Here is a 25,892-nt window from a genome sequence, read left to right on the forward strand (position 1 = left end):
TCCTGTTGTATTGCATTTTGGAACACTGGGGATAATAGGACCCCATCCTCAAGCAACATTTTAAGAATATTTATGATGCAATCATGCATGCAAAATATGGTTTTATAAGACTACTTTTCCTCTTTCCAAAAGCATTACCTGAAAATTTAGGATGAACCTTGCATTCTTGCAAAAGGAACTGCTGGTGGCAAAAATGGCTCAGTAAACTTATTTATTTCATAAAATTTATACACCACTTGAAAACTTCAAATTGGATTACAAAAGAAAAAGCAGTAAAAAAAAATTAAAAATCACAACCATACTTTAAAACATACAAAAGTCAAAATACTAAAACATATTAAAATTAAAAAATTCCTTCCAGTAGCACCTTAAAGACCAACTAAGTTAGTTCTTGGTATGAGCTTTCGTGTGCATGCACACTTCTTCAGATATATTAAAATTACCTCAGCTTGTGTGCACGTCTCCAGAAGGACTGCTTCACAGTCAGGAAGAAGTTCTTGAGAATATCTTTTGAGGAACAAAATAGGGATAATACCACCATAAAGAGCTACAAAATCATCATTTGGTGGGAGTATTTCAACTTTTCTGAGCATTCCAAGTCCTAGTGAAGGTATAATATGACTATGCTAAGGCCAGCATATACTGTTTATGGGTCTTAATACAGTTTATTGCTAGTTAGTCAGGACTATTTATTAAAAGTTATTTTAATATTCTCTAACAATTGGCTCTAGTAAATTATGTATGAATTTTTCTACAGTGCCTTAATTGAAACAGAGTCTGGTATCTTTCACATAAAATAAAACCTCTTTCCATAGAATGTTCTGTTGAATGTACTCTTAGCTCGCTGAAATAGCTAACAAAATCCTAATTGTCCCAACACTGCTTCATATGTGAATGTGGAATTAGATTGTCCACCCCATGGCCAATGATATCCAATTCTGGCATAATGTGCCCAGGTTTGGACCATGTGAAGACACCTTTTTAAATAATAATAATATTTCACAGATAAGTGAAGAAGGGATTACTGCAGCAATCCACCAGACATAATATTTCATCTAATCCTCTCTAAACATACTGGTTTTTGTTCCTATGAATGAGGGCAGAATTTGCTAAAACATTAAAATTCTAACAGCTTAATTAGTTGAGTGCATTCATTACCCAAAGTAGCCTGAAGTAGATTTTCTCTGCTTTCTCAGAGTACATCCCTCAAGCCTTATGTGAATTATTGGCGGAGCTGTGTTGTCTTTAATCCTGTTTTCTTTCTGTCGTCCCCCCCCCAAAAAAAAAATAAATAAAACAGCTTTACTGACTTACTAGTATGGAAGCTAGTGTTCCCTGAAAAGAGATTCCCAAGATAGACAGTGTGTGGGTGAAAACATGATTTAAATAGTGATGTACATATTTTCATCTGCTTGATTCAAAGTGGAGCTCAACAAACCAAATTGCTTGGCCATTGTATGTCTTACCTTTGTATAAAAAAAATAACTGGTGCACAATATGCAAATAGAAGGAGCCCCTTCCATTTGCAGAAGAGTCTTTGGTCTGCTGATGGAAAGAAGGAAAGGTAATCTTCAGATTCTTCCTTCGTTTTGTAGCCTCCCATATTCACCCTCTGGGCAGTTCTGGGGTGTTCCCCAGCCCTCAGGAGCAGATTTTCAGAGGGCCAAGATGGCTGAAGGGGGCAAAGAAGGAATCAGCCAAAATTCCCTTCCTTCTGTTAGCGGTGGTATCCACTGCATCAAAAACTCTTCCTTTAATATAACAGACAAACTGGATTCCACTCTGAATATTTAGAAATGTACCATGTGTTTATTTTCCGAACCCAGTTGCAAATTCCGGCCCCATGACAAGCAGCAGAACAAGAGTCTAAACATTCCCTCACACTCCTACCTGTGAACCTCCCCTGTAATACCTTGTCTGTCTTTTTCAACATACCAAGCAGTTGTGGTAATGGGAGGTCCTCTCTTGAGGCCTCTCTGTTTCTTCCTCTCTCCCTCTTGATGTCTTTAATGCAGTGCATTATTGTGCCAGGGATTCTGGGATTTATCATTCTTCAGGCACCCGAGGCCTTCATATGTCTGTTAAGCATCCTGGAAAATACATATCCTAGATTATGGAGCACAATGTCTACACCATGAACTTGAGATGGGTGAACTGTGGAAAAGTTGCTTTGGATTCACTTGGAAATTATTTGAGGTTCTCCCCTCCCCCTGCCAAACCAGGAAAAGCTTTCCAAGTCAATTCAAGGGTGGAAATATGAGAGGTTGTATTCCTTCTACCACCACAATTTATCATGCTTGCACCTCTTTATTATGGCCTCATTAGACATAGTAGCTTGCATTATATTGAATTGGGCAAGAATAAAGGTGCACCAGCGAGGATGGGGAAGAAGCCAACTCTGTGAGTCATCTTTCAGCATTACATCTTCTTCTACAGTGTCTTCTGCCTGCCCCTGTATAAATAAATTGAGCCATTATTCCGTATGGGAGTGATGAAAGACCCTGCAGGGACAAAATACAAAAGTGGTAATGAGTAATGAGGATCCCATGCCTCATGGAGCCCTTGGCTTCTCCCTCACATTTGTTCTTTGCCCCTACAGTGGCTTCAGCACTCTTTACTGGATGTAAAGAAGAAACAGAGCTCTGTTTTATTCAACAGGTGAAAAGTGAGCAAGCAGTTCTTCTGCTTGGGTTTTCTGAGGCAGGCTTAATGAGCTCCAGAGTTCTTTTCCAAGCCTGACTCAGGGGAACTTTAGCAGCATCTCCAAAGACTTGGGCACCATGGGTAACCACATTTCCAAGGGTCCTTGGCACCTGGAATGTTACTGTTTAATGCTCATCATGCCAGGGAGAAAGGAAGGGGGACCTCACCAGCAACAACTCTCCATTGTGATCTACCACCAGTTAATTGAGAAGAAGGTGATTCACTCTAGTGGCAGTGATCCTGACAAAGGAAGTGAGAAAACAATTTTGATCTGGGTTCAAATTTAATTGCTCTTCAAGCTTGGGTTTTAATCACTTGAAGAGGAAGTAGTTAAGTTCACCATTAAGAGTCCCCCTTTCCAGACTTGGGCATGAGCATACAAGCAATACTTAACAGGTCTCATTTATTGATATAAACCCACCCTACTAGTAATGAATGGAAGTGCACTTGTGATTTTAATTGATTCCTTGAACCTGTGCTTATAATTTATAGAAATTTAGTTTTGGAAAGGATCTTGGGATCTGTAGTTTGTTAAGAGTGCTGGGGTGGTATCTCTGTGAGGGTAAACTACAGCTCCATGATTTTAAACTAGAAAAATAGTCTCCTTTGGAAAGTTCTGGGCTCTCCTCCCTTGGAGGTTTCTAAGCAGAGGTTAAATGGCCAGCTGTCATGGGTGCTTTGGTTGAGATTCCTGCATTGCAGGGGGTTGGACTAGATGTCCCTTGGGGTCCCTTCCAATTCTACAATTCTATTATTCATCTAACTTTTAAAATAACTTGTTACACAAATTCACCACCAGTTTTTCCTTTATCTAAACCTCTGATTATTCCAAAGTATTAGCTGCTTTCTAGTCACTGGGCTCAAATGACATTCTTTTTGTAACTTCTCTTGGTGTAATTAGTTGAAGTACAGGTGTAGTGGTGTTTGGTAGTGGTCATAGTGATGTTGGTCACTGCGGCTCACTTTTCGATCTTATTTTATCAGATGAAAAGAGACTAGATTTCCCACTTGTTCAGTCTGTGCACATAGTGGAAGAATTATTTAGAAATTGCTGAGGTTATTTTAAGAGATGGATATTTGACACTCCAAAGCAACAAGAGACTTTGTGCAGCGGAAAAGGCTACATATTTGTGACACTGAAATATTGGGGTCAAATTGCTCTCTGTAGAGTGCAGAGTGAACAGGTCTGTATACAAAACATAGAATACTACGAGAGGCATAATAATTCCAATGATACTGAAAACTGTGTTGGAAAAATATGAAATTCTAATTAAGTCCAAATACCAGTTACATCAAGTATATGGACTAGGTTGCACTACATATTTAATTTGAATAATTTAATTTCAGTATCACTAATGAACCATTGCAAAACTTGAGTGATGCTGAACTCTGCTGCATTGCCCTCACAGGTGGTAGCAAAAAATGTATTTAAAAAAAAGGAAAATACCCAGAGAAAAATGAATACCAAAATGAAACAGATGCAAATAAAACATGAAGTGAAACACTTAAATAATAATAATAACCACCCACTGCGAGACATGAAAGGAACTAGCCTTTGGCTAACTATAGGCATCTTGAAAGTGGCTTTTTGTTTCTTTGTTTGCTTGATTTGTTTTTGTGTGGGGAGACACACTGTAATGTTCAGGCACATTGTTCTGCATAGAATTCAGGGTTGCTGTTTTGGTTTTGTTTTTAAAGAAATAATGCAAAATTCCTAATTCTAATTCCAGTTTTGAAAGAAAACAAGGCTATTCCAAACTCCAAAATCTGGACAGAAATTTGATTGATGAGAACTGAAGCATCCCTTTCTCAGATGTCTGGATGTGCCCCTGAATTTTCACTAGGCACTAAATCTTTGCCAGGCTGCCTCTAATATTCCAGGGTTCCACAGCTATGAGGGCTAGAAATACTTTTCTTATTAATAAAACCAGTTGCAACCTTTTATGAAATGTTTTCTGATTGCTTCAATTTGTTTGTCTGCACTGGTGTAAGCAGTGCTTTTCTTCTTGAAGAAAAGGTGCCTGTACTGCATATGCTTGAGTACCCCCCCCCCCCGGGGGGGAGCACTGGGTGTAAGCTTCTTTCATACATGAAAACCAGCATTCTTGCTCTTTGAAACATGGGCAACGTTTGAGCTCAGGGTGAAGTAGCTGTGTGACAACGTAGCTTGACATTTACTATGCCACTGATAACTGATGTACATTTTCACATTTGAACTGCAAAGTTACTGTATTCTCACCTGGAGATAATGGTTTTCTCTTCAGAAGTTCAGAAGCACAGTGAGTTTCAGCAGCTGCTGTGCCAGCTACTTCTCGGGTCTACCTGTCTCTTTTCTTCACCCTACTGTAGGAAGCACAACTTTGAGAGATAGTATTACCTATGAGTAGTTGGGCTGAAAACCCTGTTCTTAAAAGCAGTTGGGTGGGGGTGGTTTTTTTTGTTTTGCTTGAATTAACCGTTCAGCAAACGAAGAACCCACTACCTAATTTGAAGTAATTCATTAGTATTCTAGATTTCAGTTCAATGCTATGCATGTAAAAGCATTGAAATTATTTATTCACCTATAATAACAGGTAGAGTTTCCAGCACAATAATTCCTATAATTATCATCCTCACAATTTGAATAAACTCATTTTCCCTTTTCCATCAAGCCAACGCATACTTTTTTTTTTTACATTTTAAAACAATATTGATGCTCTAGTTATCACAAGGATTGTAATTTAATCTGTAGCCACTGAATTGTGCAGGATCCTATGCAAGGAGTAAATATTTAGCAGTTGTGGTATTAAAGCTTTATTTCCGAGAGGTATAAATAAAAAGTTTTTTCAAAAATGAGTCTGAGAGCATGAACCAATCTAGAGTGAAGCACTTTTACATCCTGATTTCAGCGAGAAAGGAATGTGAAATTGTGCTGAGTTGTTAGATATGGTGACATAGTCTCCTACTACTTCCTCTGTTGGACTGTAAGTCAAGCTGTAAAAAAACCCAACAACAACATAACTAGATATAACTGAAGGTGAAAGGATGATAGGTTCCTCCATTAACTTGCTGTATTAAATTCCTCTGACAGGCCTGGTTTTGCAGTGTAATGCATTTTTGTTAAATTAATGGTGCCACCTGTTCAGCCACAAAATTATCGAAGATATTATCTCTACAATTACATGGTTATTCAAAAATTTGTGAAAATTGTTGCTTCATGATACTCATTATGTGACTAATAGAAACGTTTATTCATTCAGAATGCACCCAAGAAACTATTTGCAAGGGCAATGGTTTAAAGTGGTAAAGTTGAGAACTTTTCCATTCACACATAGCTTCCAAAGATGAAATTTGAGAGCATATTTCTTGTATAAGTGGAAAGAGTATCCAAACCTCAGTTTGATAACATTTACAATATGCTAAACTAAGCAGAATAAAACATAAACTCCAATATTGGCTAGAAAGCACCAAAAATGTAGAAAATAGGTGCTGCTTGATACGTTTTTGGCTGTTCCTTGGAATAGAAATAATCTTGTCTTTGGAGTCTGTGGGAATACTCATAGTATTTATTTAAGGCAAGCCAGAACTAGGATCAAGGTGAATCTGGATATTCAATGGGTGTCACTCTGCTGGTGAAAGTCACCCATCAATAGAAAGTAGAGAGAGGCAGTTTACAGCTGAGAGGTCTGCTGGAGTATATTTAGGGGACGGAGGGGTGGGAAGAAGAGTTGCTGATGTTGCTTCCTCCCCATTCCAGCAATGGATGCAATGTCGTCTGTAAGTGGAGCCACAGACACTGCATTTCACCCAACAGTTGGTGCCATCATAGAACAGTTGCCATCAGAATCCCTGCCAGTTTTCACTCTTAAGTCCACGTGGCACTGAGTCCAATATGAATTTCTTACTTGGGTGTTTACTGCTAATGAATCAGTTGGAAGCAACGAAAAGTACATGAATGTTTATGAACAAATATTCTTGCTTCTCTGAATAAACAGCATTGCAATACATTCAAACACTAAATTTAGGATTGTTTCCAAAGGTGCTCCATCACATTTGGAAGGCAAAAGTGAAACTGAATCCACAGGTATTCTTCCATTTATGCAAGAGTCTGTGTAACCTCATTCACAAGCAGAACTATGAGAATTGCTATAGAAGAATAATACTGCATCACCTCTTGCCTGTTATAGAACAATGAGCATGGTATGAGTTTCTGAAATGTGACCATTGAACTTCCCAATCACTTGTATTTGTGAACTGTACAGTATAATGAGTAACACTATAAAATGCAAATTGCTAACACGCATTGCTAGGCACTGCCCAATTTGATCTATCCGTTATTTAGAAACACTTAATACTAATGATTATTGTTTCTTGACAGGATGGCAAAATATTCTGTCGACGAACTACGTGTGATTGTCAGAATCCCAGTGTTGATTTCTTCTGCTGCCCAGAATGTGATACCAGAGTCACCAGTCAATGTTTAGATCAGAATGGGCACAAGCTGTACCGAAGTGGAGACAATTGGACATACAGCTGTCAACAGTGCCGCTGTCTGGTATGTAAGCCAATAAAATATTTTTCTTAAGAGATGCAAGAGTAGTAAAAGATTGATGGACACGCCATATTGAAAAATAAAAAATGCATACTGTTAACCTTCTTCTCTTCTCATGACACAAAATACAGTACGGAAAGCTCTATACAGCGGTACCTCGGTTCTCAAATGTAATCTGTTCCGGAGGCCTATTTGAGTTCCAAAACATTCGAAAACCGAGGTGCAAAGGGCTGTCTGCAAATTCAGTTCAGAAACACGCAGCAGAAGCATTTGCTTCTGGGTTTTCAGCATTTGGGTTCTGAAACATTCGTCAACAGACACGTTCGAGAACAAAGGTACCACTGTACATATATTCTAAGATGCATAACATGATCTGAAGTAGCAAGTTTTTAAAAGGTGCTTATTTGACTTACTTCTTCAACATAAATGCAGCATCTTCAAAGGCATTACGATGTTCACCATTTCGGTCTGGGCATGAGGAAAACATTTAAAGCTTCCATCAGCTTTCTTTTGTGTCTCTTCCTCTGCAACGTATTCTTCTGAACATTTCACCAAAGGTAGAGGTTAGAGGGGTCATCATGAATTAAAGACCATCAAGATTTATGCACACAAAGGATTGATCTCTTCACCTTACAGAATACATACATGTTAAGACTATAAGAAGCAGAGCTGTATTTTACTTTAGCCTAGGGGGAACATTTGCATACCAAATTGTCCAGGAAAGCCTGCCGGTTTTAAAAAGAAAATGCCTATTGCTGCTGAAACAAGTTTGGAGGTAATAGCAGGTTTTACTGAGGAAAAAGATAGCTGTATTTCTAAATTGAAAACTGTGAGAGGGCTTTGCTGTCTAGTTCAGTTACTGTGCCCTGATCCAGCTGGGGCTTCCTAGGGATGATTGCACAAACATATATACATGCAAATGTGTGCTGCTCATGCACATTCTTAGGCTGAAAAGCCTCAACCAGGCACTCCAAATATTTGTTTGGGGGAACAACTGAATTCAACATTTTTAGTTGGTGGACCCTTCTTCATTAGAGGCTTTTAAGGAGAGACTGGATGGCTATCCATTAGCAATGCCATGTGGAATCCCTATGTCAACAGAGGGATGGAGATTCTCCCAATATGTCATTATCAGTATTTAGAAATTAAGGCCAGAAAATAGGGCTTCTCTGTCAAAATCTGTGTAGTGCAGCAGCTAAGAGCCTGACTGTGAACAAGGAAATCACTACAGGAAATCTTGCCTCTGCTGTTAATTCGTTCTGTTGCTTTTGGCAACTCATCCCCTCTGCAGTTTTTGTCATGTAATATGGAAATAATACTACCCAAAGCAACTGTAAAGATTACTAATACTATGTAATATCAAAATCACTATTATGATATTGGAACCTTTTACAATATATCTGCAGAAACAACAACAAAAATGGACTCGCTGGCAGGATTTAAATAAACATTTACAATTTTACAACTTACAGAGAACAAGAAATATAACAACGTGATAAGATAGAATGGATCATTTAATGTAATAAACCAGAAATAGAAGCTGAGGGAAGTGAACAGGGAGGGGGGAGTTGAAAAATGAATGTTTAGTAATGATATTGTATATTTGTTATGAGAAAAGAAAATCAATAAAAAATATTTTTTTAAAATACTATAACAACTCTGTAAAGGACTATATACATGCTTTGTAGTAGTAGTAGTAGTAGTAGTAGTAGTAGTAGTAGTAGTAATATAATGCTTGGAAATGGGGGGGGGGGATTCACTAGGGTCCAAAGAACAGGGCTATTCAGTGCCACACAGCAATTCACTAAAGATTTCAGAGCTTCAAAAACAACTGGTGATGCACAGCATAAATAACTAAAGAATGTTAAAACTTCCAGTGGACGTCACAAGCAAAGCACATTCTTTTTCTCCAAAGAATTCTAGGAACTATAGTTTACCCTTCACAGAGCAACCTTTAACAAACTACAGTGCCCATAATTCTTTGAGAGGGGCAAAGTGCTTTAACGGTATAGTGTGTATGTTGCCTAATACAGTTTATCAGATCCTGATACCATAGGATGCATTACTACTGTTCTCATGTTGTGAGAACTTGACAGTGTGATTCCATGCTTGCTTCCTCAAAAGAAAGCTCCTGGACTTCTTTTGGACAAAGAACATATAATCTAACACTTAAAAGCAAAACAAAATCCTAACAGTAGCAAATGCACAATATGCTACATGTTTAAACTGGCAGTAATAAAACTAGGTGTTCGACTTTAAAAGACTTCTGAAATAATAATAAGGAATGTTCCTGTTCCTCCAAGAGGAGTGCAACCCCATCCAGAATAGGTTGAATCACCTTACCTTTCTCACCAGTGACTTTGTCTAATCTGAATTTCATGGCATTTTTGGTTGCAAATGCTGCAGAGTAATGCAATGAATTATTTATCATTGTATCCTGAGGTGTCAGTTATCATATGATTTCTGGATGAGTTAACTACTGTGTCATTATCTCTTAGTGTCTATAAACTACTACGTAGCATTTAGCCTTAACACTGTAAATAGCTAGTGGCAGTACTGCAGTACTGATGTGATAATATGGTTCATGGTTTCCTTTTGTTAAAATGAGTCGTTTACATAGCCTCGTAAATTGCTTAAGGAACACAAGAAGAGCCTGCTGGATCAGGCCAATGGCCCAACTTGGCCAGCATCAGTGGCCAACCAGATGCCTGTGGGAAACCAGCAAGGAATTTGTGATGAAGATGCACATCTGCATAACAGGGCTATGAAATCAAAACAAAAATGCGCTTCAGAATTCAACCATTTGTGGCTTTTCATTCAGAAGCTCTATATTATCACATCACCCAGTTCAGCAAATGAGTTTCATATACAGTCGTACCTTGGTTGTCAAATGCCCTGGAACTCGGACGTTTGGCTCACGAATGCCACAAACCCGGAAGTGATTGTTTCAGTTTGCGAATGTTCTTTTGGAACGCAAATGTCCAACTGGGCTTCCTTGGCTTCTGATTGGCTGCAGGAGCTTCCTGCAGCCAACCAGAAGCTGTGATTTGGAAGTCAAACACTTTGGTTTTGGAAGTCAAACGGACTTCCGGAACGGATTCCATTTGACTTCCAAGGTATGACTGTACAGCAGCATGGCGTATCCACATCCCTGGTTGGAGGTCTGCATTTATCCATCAGAGATGTGTGCATGGTCCTTAATCTGCTGTAAATGTGGTGCCCAGCAGCACTGCACTGTTTAGACTACTGCCAGATCAGAATATGCCTGTTTTGTAAGTGAATTTTAGTCAAGAATGGAGAACTTGTAGCCTTCGAGAGACTGAGGTACCCAAACTCCCACCAGCCTCTGCTATTATGGGCAAGAATGGAATAGGGGGAGTCCTATTCCATCCCAGTTTTAAGTAATGACTCAGGCCAACAGTAAAAGTTGATCAAAGAAGTAGTTGCTATTGGTGTTTTGTTTCATAGTCTGACGTAACTTACTGTGGGTCTCTCTCTGTTTTCACAGGAAGGTGAAGTAGATTGTTGGCCACTTGCATGCCCCACTCTCACCTGTGACTTCACAGCAATATCAGAAGGCGAATGTTGCCCTCGTTGTGTCAGTGATCCTTGTTTGGCTGATAACATAACCTACGATATCAGAAAAACTTGTCAAGATGGCTATGGAATAGCACGACTTAGTGGCTCCATATGGACAATGCTCGGGTCTCCTTGTACAACTTGCAAATGCAAGGTATTTGATCGTAAAAGGTGGAGGAAGGGAGGGCGGTACACAGAATTTGTGTGTAGGAGTCAGACTCTTTACCCAGGAAGGTTGCTTTTAGCTGCCACTGACAGCAGTGAGCTGCAACGGAAGAATGAGAATGCAGTAACAAAAATTATGCAATTTGTGTAATGGTAATTGTGTGATTATTATCCAGGGAGATAGGGCCAGAAATATTCAGTAGGCTTCTTCTACAACTTTAAAATAGTCTCTCTCTTAAAGCCCTGCAGGTATTCTTAATATGCATGTAGAATAGTGATGTTAATAACTAGTAAACATTTTAGACATTTATAAATATGTATTTTCAAAAATAACCTGCCTGTTAGCAAGGCAGTTACAGTAATACCAATTGCAGGGTGCAATATATTTATGTTGCATTCATTTTGAATCCCTTTTGCTTCTTGCTCTATTTCCTTACAGAGAGGGCAAAAATTGAAGGTAAAGGGTAGAAATATATATATTTATTCTCTAAAGCAGGAAAATCAAGAGAAACACAAATCCTATTTTGTAGCTTGGTTTTATAAACTTCCTGGAGTATAATTCACTACATGGTCTTCCTTCTCCCCATTTTATTCACACAGCACTATGAAATAGGTTAGGCTGTGGCGTAAGGTCACACAATGACCTTCATGGCTGAGTAAGATCTGATCTCCCAGGTTCTAGCCCAACACTCTATTCATTCTAGCAGTGCTTCCCAAGATACAGAAAACCTCCCCGACTCATCGTCTGTTGGCACATAAAACCCGGAAAGTCCTTGGCCACTTAAAGAAGCCCTCCACTCCTCCAAAAGATGAATGTCAGTGGCATGCAAGAGCTCCAGGCCTCATAAAATATTTTTGTGCTGTCTATCACAGTTTTGTGGCATTGTCCTATATGCAACTTTCTAAAGCCATTATAGTTTAGGGCAAGAAGATTTCACTGTGAATGTAACTGATACCAAAATGACATCCTTTTGAGAAATCATATTTATCACTTCATCCACTTTAGCTTTCAGAAATACTGTAATGCACTTAGTGCAATTAGCATTCGTTATCACCCAAGGTTATGCTTTTTATTTAAAATGAGGAGAAAATGAAAGTGTACCAAAATAGTAACTTTTTACAGTGACTAACATGCAGCACTTGAGCAATGCATGTTAATCAAATAATGATTTCTTGTTCTTTTTACACCATCTTCCTGGATGAAATTGCTTTCCTTTGATCCTTTCTAGATCACTGAAAGTACCAAATGCTGTATAAAAAATACTGTAACAGGGTATTCTTCGCCATTTTCTCATGCACAGTGCAGCAATAAGACATGGCTGGAGTATTTCAGCTTTAATTCATTTGATTTGCTTTCTTGCCCTTGGGGCTCTTTCCCCGAGACATTGCGCTGAGCTGTGACAGGGGAATATAGTTGCTTCCATTTGTGTATCTCTGAGGTTCAGATGTCACAGACTCAAATCATATGGCAGCAAAGATAGGATTAGTATGGTATTGGATTTGCTCTGTTTGCCATGTGGATTAAGAGTTCCATGCACCTGGTGAAAGCAGGCAGGAAGCTGCTCTGTATATCAGACACTTGAAGAGGCATCTTTGTTAGTTCCTTCTTAACAGAACATACTGTCCCAAGTTACCTGTACAAGCTTAATAAAATCAAACTCAACATGATGAGTAGATATAAGTAACTCCATGATTGCAAACCAAATGTACACATCAGTTAAGTCATTGAGAATCTGTAGCTTGTGAATTCCAGCTATAGTTGTAGCTCTTAGTCAGTGATTCCTGAAAATTTTTGTGACTGTACCTCACCACAAGAAGTACCAAACAAGATCATTCCATAATTCGAAACTCCGGATATAGAGATATAATCCCACTGGTCCAAATGGTTCAGTCTGCACAAGAGGCTATCCCGATCAGTAGTAACTAAAGGGGCAAGTGTCCTAGGCTGCAAGCCTAACCCCACTTACCTGGGAGTAAGCCCCATGGCATTTGGTAGCACTGACAGCTGAATAGACAAGGTTAAAACTGCACTGATTCTTAAGGGGGTGGGGGTGGGGAGTTACCTGCTTCTCTTTAAACCACTTCAGTATTCCTATGTTAGAATGCCAAACTTTTGGTTTGCTAAGCTTTCAGAGTGGTAATTCAATTTCACAAGAATATGCCTAAGAATATGTTTAGTAGAATGAATCCAACTAGTTGGAAGTAAGCAAACCTTACTAAAACAAGCCTTTTTGGAACTGACCATTTAGCCTGAGAAAATAATAATTCCAATTTTCCATCAGAGAACAGCTAAGAGGCTGCACATGTGAGAAAGAATCATCTCTCAGGAAATATATCTATGTTTCAAAGAAAAGTAATATTAGTACTCATGCCAAGAAAATACTGCAAACTATCTCTAAGCAAAGAAGAGAGTTGGAGGAAGAAGTATAGGAAGATTCTGTATAGCTGCCATCTAACCAACAGAATCTGAATCAACATTTTTGGGCATCAAAGTAAATCACCCACCCTCCTTAGAACAGTCAACTTTATACATTATCATGTATACATTATAGAATGGCATAGGTCTTCCCATCATGCAAATAGCCTCCAGTTAAAGTGAAGCAGCTCTGTGAAAATGGCTGCTTGTGCAGAAGTTCACTTCATATGATCTGTTCTCCCTGCCCTCCTTTTTTTGAAGGGTAATAATGTGAACAGAACCTTTGTGGAAATAGATTTTGTATATGAGAGCCAAGAGACACGTGATCTATTTATTGAGCAGCATTTATAAACTGGTTAATGTTTTTAAAAAATCCTAGTGGTGTATCGTCTAAAACATGCATCATTAAATCAAGAACAAGCACAAAACCCCCTAAAAGCCAATGAAACAGGCATAGAAAAACATACCCTATGGTGCAGGATACAGTGCCACAGGTAGAATTTCCTGAGATGATCTGAGTAACTTTCAGGTCTAGACAGGGGCAGGTGGTCTTTCAGGTAACCTAGTCCCAAGTTGTATGTTAACAAGAAGACCTTGAATGCATGGCCGCTGATTGGCAGCCACTGCAGTTCCCTCAACTCAGGTGTAATATGGCCATAGCATTCTGCACTAGCTGCAGCTTCTAGCCCAATCTCAAGGAAAGTCCTACGTAGAGCACACTGCAGTAGTCCAATCGTGAGGTTATCAACACATGAATCACAGCGACTAAGTGATCTCTGTCCAGGAAAGGGCGTAGCTAACATACCCGCACAAGCTAATAATAGGTCCTCCTCATCCCAGAGATCACCTGAGACTCCAGCAACAGAGATGGTGTTGCACCCCTCAAACTGCACAGCTGTTCCTACAGAGAGAGTGCAACCCCATCTATGTGATGGAGGAGTTCTGCCATCCCTCCACTAAATTACTGCAGCACTAGTCCCTGGTAAACGCACAAAGCAGGACTGTTGACAATAAAAAAAAGTCTTGGTTGTCTCATCTTTGGGGGACTGAATTGCAAAATGCTCATTTCCCGAGTCTACGTTTTTAGAGCCCATGTCATAATAGTAGCCATATTCACTGGTTGTGCTAATAGCATTAATGCATCTTATTTTCTTTGTTTTCTTTTTCCTCACAGAATGGAAATGTGTGTTGCTCTGTGGATTTAGAATGTCTTCACAATAACTGAAGTATAAAGCTGGGACTACTCTTTTCGCGAGGCAAACGGATGCAACTTCCCACTTGCAAAATGAATGCAGTTGTAAGAGATGGGAGTTTTATACAATAGACAATTACAAAAGTCTCCGTCTGAGGAAGATATTTGGGAGTTGCCTTTGGGACCTACCACTACATGCTCAACCTTGCTAGGCTTCTCTCGGGTGACTTTTACAGTACAATACATATAAATCAATGGTTGTTAAAAAGTTTTGAGTGTTGTAAATTACACCCGTTTCCTGTCAAATCATTTGCAAATGCATTGAAATTATTTCATCGGTAAAATACAATGTATTGATTTGTTTACTTTGTGTACAAAACCAACATTATGGAAACTCCCATTTTATTTTAGGTTAGATCAAGGTCCTACAAAATAAGGCTGCCTGTTGTGGTTTCGTCCCATACTATTGCCTATTTAGTTCTGAGGTCCCTGTTCGGATGTATTTATGAAAATATGTATGTATGTACAGTCAAATTGCATAGTACTTATATTTCATAGCTGTCAAACATTGTAAAACATTCCAAGGTACATTTGACTTGTACAGGCTGGAAGTAATCAAACCTCAGCCTATCTTTATGAAAGAAACACACAAATATATAAAAAGGGATAATGTCACAAGTTTAATGAAGTGGCAAAAAAGCATATATATTTTTGCAGACAAAAGAGCTAACAGCAAAATTCCTGTGTGGAGGGGGAAAGAAAGGATGACACAGTTTTCATCAGTAGTGCTCCAGAACGTACCCAGAAAACCATGGCATTTATCAGCATTAGGCTTAGCAGAATGTTGTAGTTTGCAAGTCAAACAACAAATATTGGATGTGGGTGTAATTCAGTTAGGGTTGTGCAGCATTCAATAAAGCAATCAAAGGGCTTTTTACTTCTAGATTTTAAGTGAATGGGTGAGATTTTGATATCTGTTAAACTGGTATATGTTTATAATCTCTCCCCCATGTAGTTGCTTTAGCATAATAAAGTGTGCCATCCTCCATTATGTATGCCATAACGAACAAGTTCATCTCTATTTGTACTTGTACTTGTACTTACAAGGAACAGTGTAAATGTCACTGCATTTAACTATAATTTCAGCATACATCACCTTGGCAGTATGCTAGCCTTGGAAGAAAGGTGGACCACTCCACGTTCCAGTTTTCATTAAATGTAATATATTCACCAAACAACCTTGTCCCCATTTCCCACATCTTCTGACATTCAAAAAAGATCTAATTTATTAAGTTAGCCATCTGTAAACGCTGTTTAAAATCCTAAACTTAAGCAGAATTGTAATTAAAACTTTGAAATGTGCACAAAGGTTAAGTTTGAATGATAGGTAGCTGCTTTGATTTTGCAAGGCTAAGATGTTGATAGCGCTAAAGCAAAATCTGTCTCAGCTTAAAACTTCAATAGATTCAGTCCTATCCAACTAGTTCCCATGCACAGATTGCCTCCCACGGCATAGCAGGTACACCAGACTGCTGAGTGGGAATTGGGAAGGTAACCCCCCCCCCCCCCACTTCCAGATAGGCTAGTTGCATACAATGTCAACCTTGATATTTGAATCTATGAGTGCAACAACAGGATATGTTTGCTTGTTTATTGATCTACCAAAAACAAAAACCAACCTTGTTTGCTTTTCACTACACCTGCTAAACAGAGGGGGAAGGGACATGCAAACACTCCTGCACCCCTAGAACTTAGAACAGAGGTCACCGTGTTTCTAAAGTGCTTCTTGTTCTCACTCTGCTTTTGCTGTGTGAGATACTCTTCATTTTTACTGTTTATATCTAACTGCTTGGCCAGAACGAGAGTCTGGTGGTAAGCTTAGCAAGTACACATTACATTTGTGGAACAACTGTTTTAATCAAGAACTGTAAAACTGATTTCTAAAAGCCATGGTAGAGTATCTGCAATGAAAGAATAGTGGACATTGTTCTGTGTTATATTGTGCACAGAGCATTCTACTAAAGGCGTATTACAGAACAGTATGGAAGGTCTGCAGTCATGTGAACTTTTTGAAGCCTATTATAGGAATGGATTTTTTAAAATGAATATGACAACACATTCATGCTCTATCACAGTATATTTTTAGCATCCAACATAAAAATAAACCCTTCAGGCCAGTTGTTCTGGTACACAGGTGGGTCTACTGGTTAATGGTGCAGGCCCTGCTTTTGTTTTCCTCTAATGTCCGAGAATTCCTTTATGCAAAAAGGATTCCTCAACCCTGAAGACAACAAAGAAGGCCCTATTTGTATGGGACTCCATGCCAGCAGAGTCTGTCTTTCTTTCTATCAGTTGCCCCCTTTATAGCATCCGTTATGTGTTGATTTTCATTGTTTTAATGATGGTATTATAAAGTTGTGTTTTATAGGATCCACAAAGGACATTTGTAAATCGCATCATTAATCCATTTTGTAAATCATGTTGTAAACCCCAATGGTAATTCAACTGAAGGAGATGATGCAGTGGTTTGGGATGTAAAAGGGAGTGATTTAAAACTTGTGGCATCTAAATAAACTCCTATGTACAGATTTCCTGGCCTCAGCCTTTTTTTCTTTGAAACTGTGCATGCATTGCAAACATGTTAATAATATGAAGAGAGGGGTGCTGGATCAGGCCCCTCTAGCCCAGCAGCCGTTCTTATGGTGGCCAGAAGCCTATGGAAAACCCACAAGCACTTCTCCCCCCAACCTGTGTTTCCACACAAGGAGCATTCTGGGGCATACTTCCTCAGATGTCAGAGGCAGCACACAGCCATTCATAGCCGTCTCTTGTCTAACTTTTTAAAGACCATCACTACAGCTTGTAGGAGAGAGTTCCATATTTAAACTGTGTTTTATGGAGACCCACTTCCTATTTGTCTGTCCTGAATTTTCTAACAATTCATGTTCTTTGGATGCCCCTAAGTCCTGGTACTATGAGAAAAGTGGGGAGTTTTCTCTGTCCACTACTCCACACCACACATGAATTGAAACCGCACTCTCAGGTGCCACCTTCACTCTTTTCCTAAACCAAAAGCCTCAGTTGCTTTTTCTCATGGGAGAGTTTCTCCAGGCCCTTAAACATTTTAGTTGCTCTTCTCTCTCTCTCTCTCTCTCTCTCTCTCTCTCTCTCTCTCTCTCTCAGCTTGATTAGAAGTGAGAGAGAGAGAGAGAGAGAGAGAGAGAAAGTGTATATAATGCTCAAGCCTCTCATGCAAATAAGGAGGGAAAGTACAATTTTGAAAGAATGGTGGTAATTCTCTTTCATGATTCAACCACATTCACACATACAATAAATTTTGACAATTCCCAGATTACTCAATTAATGCTAATGACTTCCCCTAATTGCTATGAATCTCTACCAATGCAAATACATCTCACAGTATGTTCACCAATCTGTCTTTCACTTCTGAAAACACAGATTTTCTGCAAACATTCCTTCAGAGATGTATGTACTGTTCTTCTAACAAGAAGACAGTTTGTTTATACTTGGACATTTTCCATTTTTATTCATTGCTTGCTCCTGACTACTTATTAATCTCTTCTGACCTTTGGATTTTCAGCAGCTTAACCCCCTTGCACTGATTCTCAGGCTTGCTAGAGAGGTTAAAAGCAACAAAAAAGGCTTTTATGGGTATGTTCGTAGCAAAAGGAAGAACAAAGAAACAATGGGGTCACTCAGAGGAGAAGATGGTGAAATGCAAACAGGGGACACAGAAAGGGCTGAACTACTCAATGCCTTCTTTGCCTCAGTCTTCTCCGATAAAGAAAACAATGCCCGACCTGAAGAATTTGGAGCAAATGATTCAGCAAAGGAAACACAGCCCAGAATAACTAAGGAGATAGTACAAGAATATTTGGCTAGTTTAGATGTATTCAAGTCTCCAGGGCCAGATGAACTGCATCCAAGAGTATTAAAAGAACTGGCAGATGTGATCTCAGAACCACTGGCAGTCATCTTTGAGAATTCCTGGAGAACAGGCGAAGTCCCGGCAGACTGGAGGAGGGCAAATGTTGTCCCTATTTTCAAAAAGGGGAAAAGAGAGGACCCAAATAATTACCGCCCAGTCAGTCTGACATCAATAGCAGGGAAGATTCTGGAGCAGATCATTAAGCAAACAGTCTGTGAGCACCTAGAAAGGAATGCTGTGATCACCAATAGTCAGCATGGATTTCTGAAAAATAAGTCATGTCAGACTAACCTGATCTCGTTTTTTGACAGAATTACAAGCCTGGTAGATGAAGGGAACGCAGTGGATGTAGCCTACCTTGATTTCAGCAAGGCATTTGACAAGGTGCCCCATGATATTCTTGTAAAGAAGCTGGTAAAATGTGGTCTTGACTATGCTACCACTCAGTGGATTTGTAACTGGCTGACTGACCGAACCCAAAGGGTGCTCATCAATGGTTCCTCTTCATCCTGGAGAAGAGTGACTAGTGGGGTGCCACAGGGTTCTGTCTTGGGCCCGGTCTTATTCAACATCTTTATCAACGACTTGGATGATGGACTCAAGGGCATCCTGATCAAATTTGCAGATGACACCAAACTGGGAGGGGTGGCTAACACCCCAGAGGACAGAATCACACTTCAAAACGACCTTGACAGATTAGAGAACTGGGCAAAAATAAACAAGATGAATTTTAACAGGGAGAAATGTAAAGTATTGCACTTGGGCAAAAAAAATGAGAGGCACAAATACAAGATGGGTGACACCTGGCTTGAGAGCAGTACATGTGAAAAGGATCTAGGAGTCTTGGTTGACCACAAACTTGACATGAGCCAACAGTGTGACGCGGCAGCTAAAAAAGCCAATGCAATTCTGGGCTGCATCAATAGGAGTATAGCATCTAGATCAAGGGAAGTAATAGTGCCACTGTATTCTGCTCTGGTCAGACCACACCTGGAGTACTGTGTCCAGTTCTGGGCACCACAATTCAAGAAGGACACTGACAAACTGGAACGTGTCCAGAGGAGGGCAACCAAAATGGTCAAAGGCCTGGAAACGATGCCTTATGAGGAACGGCTAAGGGAGCTGGGCATGTTTAGCCTGGAGAAGAGGAGGTTAAGGGGTGATATGATAGCCATGTTCAAATATATAAAAGGATGTCATATAGAGGAGGGAGAAAGGTTGTTTTCTGCTGCTCCAGAGAAGCGGACACGGAGCAATGGATCCAAACTACAAGAAAGAAGATTCCACCTAAACATTAGGAAGAACTTCCTGACAGTAAGAGCTGTTCGACAGTGGAATTTGCTGCCAAGGAGTGTGGTGGAGTCTCCTACTTTGGAGGTCTTTAAGCAGAGGCTTGACAACCATATGTCAGGAGTGCTCTGATGGTGTTTCCTGCTTGGCAGGGGGTTGGACTCGATGGCCCTTGTGGTCTCTTCCAACTCTATGATTCTATGATTCTATGATTTCTTGACTTTTTGAAAGCTAACCAAGAGCTAAGGCAAAACTCTTACTCAGCCACAATGCCTGTAGGTGAACTTTGGCCACTCACTCTCTCTCTCATACAGCTATTGTGAGAATGAAAGGTGTGTGTGTTTACAAAGCACATCATCCTGGTAGGGTGGGATAGAAATGTAATTGGTAAAACAATAAATAATCATAATAATTAAAGGACAATACCTCCACTATGGTCTTATTTGTAGGTAGTGAATTCCAGTTTAAAATTATCACCACTGCATTCTATGTCATGTGAAGCTTCTAAATACTTTTTCAAATGCAGTCCTAGACTGAACAAGCTGTAGCAGTCCATCAAAAAGGGCACACCTGGTGTACCATTTCATGATGATGAAGAACAGACAAAGACAGAAGAATCCTGCTGGATCCCCCATAGACCAGGCAGATGCCAATGGGAAGTCCACAAGCAGGACCTGAATGCAACAGTAATCTCCCCCCAGCAGCGCACATTCAAGCCATGCTGTCTTTGATCTTAGAGGTAGCGTATAGCCTTACCCTCCATGAAAGCCATCTAAATTGACAGCCTTCAGTACATCTTATGAAAGCGAATTCCGTGGTTTAACATGTGCTCTGTGTGAATGACTACTTCCTTTGCTCTTAATCTCCCACCATTCAAGCTTCACCAGATGATTTTGGGTTCGAGTACTACAAGAGAGCGAGAAAAGTGCATCTCTGTCCACATTCTCCATACAATGCAAACCTTTGTGTTCATCTTATCAAATCCTTTTCCAATAATTTAAATAGCCTCAAATATTCTAACCTTCTCTCATAGGGGAGCCGTTCTACTCACCCACATCATTTTGGTTGCTCTTTTCTGCAGAGTTTCCAGTTTTCTAATACAGTGCAACAAGAACTGTACATAGTATCCCAAGTGTGACTTGTATAAAGGCATAATAATCTTCTCAAATTATTTTTTTTTATCATTTTCCTAATATTTTACATGGAATTATCCTTTTCACACTACACTGGGATCTACATTTTCACTGACCTATTCACTACAACCTGAAGATTTCTCGAGAGGGTGTTCCACAGGCTTGGGTCCACGACACTGAACAAACAAATTTCAATCGTTAAAAGCCACACATATAAACCATGGGTGACCCCCAACAGACTCAAGCTCAATGACTGGACAAGGATATAAGGAGTCCCAGGCCCAAGTTGTTAGGCACCTTGTAAATAAATGCAGGAAGTTAAGACCTGGCCCAGCAACACATGAACACCCAAGCTTTCAAACACCAGCATCACGTGTTCAAATAAGGAACTAACTTACATCAAGAACTAATGAAACGTGACCAATATTTCCAATTAGAAAATATTAGTACATTTCTAAACTTCACGCATGAAAGACTGTTACAGAATTGCCTTCCATTTGACGTGCGCCAAATTTCTATGAAGGCGTTTTTAGTTTGTGATGTTTATTAGCTGAGTGATAATCTGGCTGAATTGCTTTTTTCCAGCTCTGTTAAAAAAATTACTTATGTGGACTGTTGCTGAGTTGTAAAATTTTGTAATATTCTTTGTACCTTTAAATGTTTTTGGCTGCAAGCTGCTTTGGAGGGGCATTTAGACAAGCAGCCTAAAAATGTTTTAAATAGAACAAACAAACGTGTAAATAGTTAACGCATGTAACTTAATTTGCATTAACTTCCCAATCCTATTATGATTTTTTCATAGAAAATAAATTAGTTGCTTTTTTGTAGGTCCGATTGAGTTATTTCCTAAAGCAACAGGTAAAATGTCAAGTATAATGAAAGGAAGGGTGAGCTACACTGAAAGACTTAAATTTCAACCTCTAGGAGAAGTGTGAGAAATTGCAGAATTTATATGTCATAATTAATTAGGAGATTCAAATAATAATTTGCATGCCTTTTATGAGTTGGAATGCAACTGAGGCAATTTGTTATTAGGAGTATGTGATTGTGCTCAGGGAATGCTGAAGCCAGAAAATGTTGAAAAGATCATTAGCTGGATTTGAAACATTGGCAAGTGATGGTGGGGGTGGGGTGGAATAGGAAAATACATAACTGGAGCTCTATTGAATCTATCATTGTAGCTGGACCACTCACTTTACTGTACATTGGTCAGAACAGTTTCTTCACTAACAGTTTTTTGACTCTGATACAAAAATAGTTTCATTTCTTTCATAGTGGGCATAATTTAAAGGGCTGTTGAAACTGATCTTGAAGGAACAAGGAAAGAACCTCAGACTTACCTGTCTAGATGCTCCAGCTACAAATCTGGATTGCCACCCTTTTCTTCCATGCCAAGAAGCTCACTGGATAAAAGAAGAGCATAAAGTACAATGATTTCCAACGAACCATAACAGAGAAGAGAACACTGCTAGTATTCAAAGGGTCTCTTTTAAAAAAGGGGGGCAGATCTTTCTAGTGAAGCATCTCTGTCACTCAGAGATCAGATAGACTACACTTCGCAGAATACAGGACTACACAGATGTTGCCTCTAATGTAAAATTGTGCTTAAAATGAACAAGGCACTTACTGTTCGAAGAAATCCTTTGAGGAACCTGTATCTTTGGCTTTCTGAACTTCCAAGGGCCAAAAACTAAATGGTAGGAAGTGCCACAAAAATGCCTCCCCCCTGAAAAATAGGAAGGGGGTGGCAGAGTCTGTACAAGAAAATGTGCCTTCTTTACTCTTGCCAAGAATATATTATGAAAGAGCTCCAGCACTTTGGGCTTCCGTTAACCTTCTGGATACAATTTAAGGTTTCTAATTTTGCCACAGATGTCCTTAGTGACCGAGGCTGTTAAGCCTTGAGACTACATCAATCTCTATGTCCCACTCTAATTTCTAAAATCAGATATGAACGGCTGCTTCATGAAAGCTGATTTTCCTACATAGAAATCAGTTCTGTGGGTGAAGTGTGTGTTTACAGTGTAACCTAATACATACACACATGGGCATTGTACATATAAACAAAACAAAATTTAACATGTTGCATTTCTCACAGGGTGTGTTGTATATAACACTTCCCCATGTGGCTCTCTTCCATATAAGAATTTGCCCTGTATGAAAGTGTTCTGAGCAACATCTTAAGTTTGCGTTGATGACCAAATATGTGCAAACAAACAAGGCATTACAGGCAAGCATTTTCAAGGGTCTCTCTGCAGCTCTGGAACTGTCAATTTGCTATAGTACGGCTATAATATTGGATGTAGCTCATCATCACTCATTTGTTCTATTCATACCCTGCCGCCTTCTAGACTACCTGACGCATCTAGCTAAAATCTGGTTTTTTAGGCTGCATGCTTAAGCAGGCTTATCAAAACACACATATGTCCCCCTTTCTCAGGTTGAGCAAGACAGAAATTTAGAATAGATTGCTAATCTCACCTGTGCTATTTTATTTTATTATTTTATTAATTTTATTACAGATTTTAAAAAACAACACTTCATTTAAAAAATGCTATTGCAGTTTTACATAAGAAACTAAAAAAAAATACAAATGCTGAAAATCCAAACGATAAGAAAAAACAAAACATTGAAGATGCCATTTTTTTAAAAATCAACAGGATTAAAATTAGTAATGCTACAAAAAAGGGAAGTTTTTTCCTCCATTCCCCTCTTTCTCCCTCCTTACCAACTCTGCAACTCATCAGAGCAGAGAGACTGGCCCTTATGAAAGTATTTGCTAGGACTGCTCATAGAATCGTAGAGTTGGAAGGGACTCCGAGGGCCATCTAGCCCAACCCCCTGCAATGAAGGAATCTCTGCTAAGGCATCCATGACAGATGGCCATCCAACATCTGCTTAAATAGCTCCAAGGAAGGAGAGTCCACAACCTCCTGAGGGAGACTGTTCCAATGCTAAACAGAAGAAGAAGAAGAAGAGTTTGGATTTGATATCCCGCCTTTCACTCCCCTTCAGGAGTCTCAAAGCGGCTAACATTCTCCTTTCCCTTCCTCCCCCACAACAAACACTCTGTGAGGTGAGTGGGGCTGAGAGACTTCACAGAAGTGTGACTAGCCCAAGGTCACCCAGCAGCTGCAGGTGGAGGAGCGGAGACGCGAACCCGGTTTCCCAGATTACGTGACTACCGCTCTTAACCACTACACCACACTGGCTCTCACTATCAGAAAGTTTTTTTCTGTATGTTCAGTTTGAATCTCCTTTCTTGTAACTTGAAGCCATTGGTTCAAGTCCTACCCTATAGAGCAGGAGAAAACAAGCTTGATCCACTCAGAATGACTATTGACATTTCCTTGGATATTTCCAATTTGGAGGCAGAGAGCGCTTGTGGGAAAATACAAAGATATTTGCCTGGCAACCAAACAGCAGTAAAATAGTTCCAGACAGACCTCTCCAGGGAGTACATTCTATAACTGGGGAGCCACTATAGAGATTACCATCTCCCTGGTTCCCCCCCCCCTTAGTAGGGGCACACACCAGAGATGGTGAACCACTGGTCCACAGGCCTGATCTAGCCCACCAAACATATCCTCACAGCCTGCCAGCCCAATTCAATTTATTTTCACTGGTTGCATCAGTTGCAGTACTGAAAAACGAAACAGAAAACCAGTGGGAACTTTTCTTCGCCAACCACTCTGGAAACAGGAGCTCAGGCTCAGATCAGCACCAGCATCAGTTAGGAAAAACTGGAGTAGATCAGAGCACTTCTTGTTACCTGACCATGCAAAGAAGAAGAGGGAAAGGATTTTTGGCAAGGAGGGATGTCAGCAATGCCTGGTCCACCTGCCAGCAATCTCATCTCTCCCAAAAAGATATGGTAGTGGATAAATAGGCTCAGGATGTGCACATGATCAGCGTGTGTTGGTCACAACCTAGTCTCATTTGGAAAGTCTAACAATGGCTACTATGGGAGTTTATGTAGCAGGGTTTTTTGAGTACAGTGGTGCCCCGCAAGACGAATGCCTCGCAAGACGGAAAACCCGCTAGACGAAAGGATTTTCCATTTTTGAGCTGCTTCGCAAGACGATTTTCCCTATGGGCTTGCTTTGCAAGACGAAAACGTCTTGCAAGTGTTCCGATTTTTTTTTGCTCCCCCCCTTTTTCTAAGCCGCTAAGCCACTAATAGCCTTTTAGCCGCTAATCCGCTAATCCTTTAATAGCCGCTAAGCCTTTAATAGCCGCTAATCCGCTAATAGGGTTGCTTCGCAAGACGAAAAAATCGCTACACGAAGAGACTCGCGGAACGGATTAATTTCGTCTTGCGAGGCACCACTGTATACGATCCTGAATCAGCAAAGACTGAGCTTAGTATATTCTGAAGGTGAATAGCATAGCTTTTCTTTAGGCACCTGACTGGCATCTTGAGACTCTTGTGTGTATTCATTTTGACCTCGCCCACTGTTGTCACACAGCACCCAACGGGGTTTTAACCAGACAACGTGACCTTCGGGCTGAAAAGGGTTAGCCACCCATAACATAGGGAGACAAGCTGCCTTTCAAGCATTCCGGTCCTAGAGGAAAAGGTATTAAAATTTTCAACTGAGCCCAGAAATGGATCATAAGCCAATACAACTGGTATAGTATTTGTGTAATATAAATGTGATAAATAAATGAGCTGCAAGGGGTGTAACATTTAAGTGTAGAATAATATCTGTATCTCTTGCAATGCCCAAGGAAAAAATATGTTTAGGAGTTAAAGTGAAAGTAAAGCATTTACCACTCTTCGATTAAATTTTGATAGAACCTCTAGGAACCATAAAAAATTGCTTTGCAAGCCACATCTGGCCCCCAGTTGGGCATGCCTAGATTAGCACATACAGCCAAAGATTGCTGCCTTGATCAGCCTAAATCGTAATGTGCCACAAGCAGAGAGCTGT

General features: G+C 39.8%; 1 protein-coding gene and 1 long non-coding RNA gene across 8 annotated transcripts in view; one reads left to right on the forward strand and one right to left on the reverse strand.

Annotated features, from left to right (window-relative positions):
- The window catches only part of NELL1 (neural EGFL like 1), a 382,749-nt gene extending 365,574 nt beyond the window's left edge, over positions 1 to 17,175 (forward strand). For all 4 annotated transcript variants that reach the window (XM_082195852.1, XM_082195851.1, XM_082195854.1 and 1 more), the window contains 3 exons: positions 7,061 to 7,237; positions 10,743 to 10,967; positions 14,569 to 17,175. In XM_082195852.1, coding sequence (XP_082051978.1) covers positions 7,061 to 7,237; positions 10,743 to 10,967; positions 14,569 to 14,619 — 453 coding nt within the window. In that variant the 3' untranslated portion in view covers positions 14,620 to 17,175. The remainder of the gene's footprint in view (positions 1 to 7,060; positions 7,238 to 10,742; positions 10,968 to 14,568) is intronic.
- LOC309527273 overlaps positions 1 to 25,892 on the reverse strand; it is a 55,468-nt gene that overhangs the window by 1,725 nt on the left and 27,851 nt on the right. Inside the window, exons 3-9 of one of the 4 annotated variants that reach the window (XR_014217169.1) lie at positions 22,299 to 22,361; positions 10,718 to 10,864; positions 9,578 to 9,634; positions 7,648 to 7,770; positions 4,943 to 5,046; positions 1,936 to 2,090; positions 444 to 1,672 (exon numbers count right to left, since the gene is read on the reverse strand). This is a non-coding gene — a long non-coding RNA (uncharacterized lncRNA). The remainder of the gene's footprint in view (positions 1 to 443; positions 1,673 to 1,935; positions 2,091 to 4,942; positions 5,047 to 7,647; positions 7,771 to 9,577; positions 9,635 to 10,717; positions 10,865 to 22,298; positions 22,362 to 25,892) is intronic. The other 3 variants (XR_014217167.1, XR_014217168.1, XR_014217166.1) reach the window with 3 other exon arrangements.

This window comes from Podarcis vaucheri, assembly GCF_965113315.1.
Source record: "Podarcis vaucheri genome assembly, chromosome: 1".
Taxonomy (NCBI): Eukaryota; Metazoa; Chordata; class Lepidosauria; order Squamata; family Lacertidae; genus Podarcis; species Podarcis vaucheri.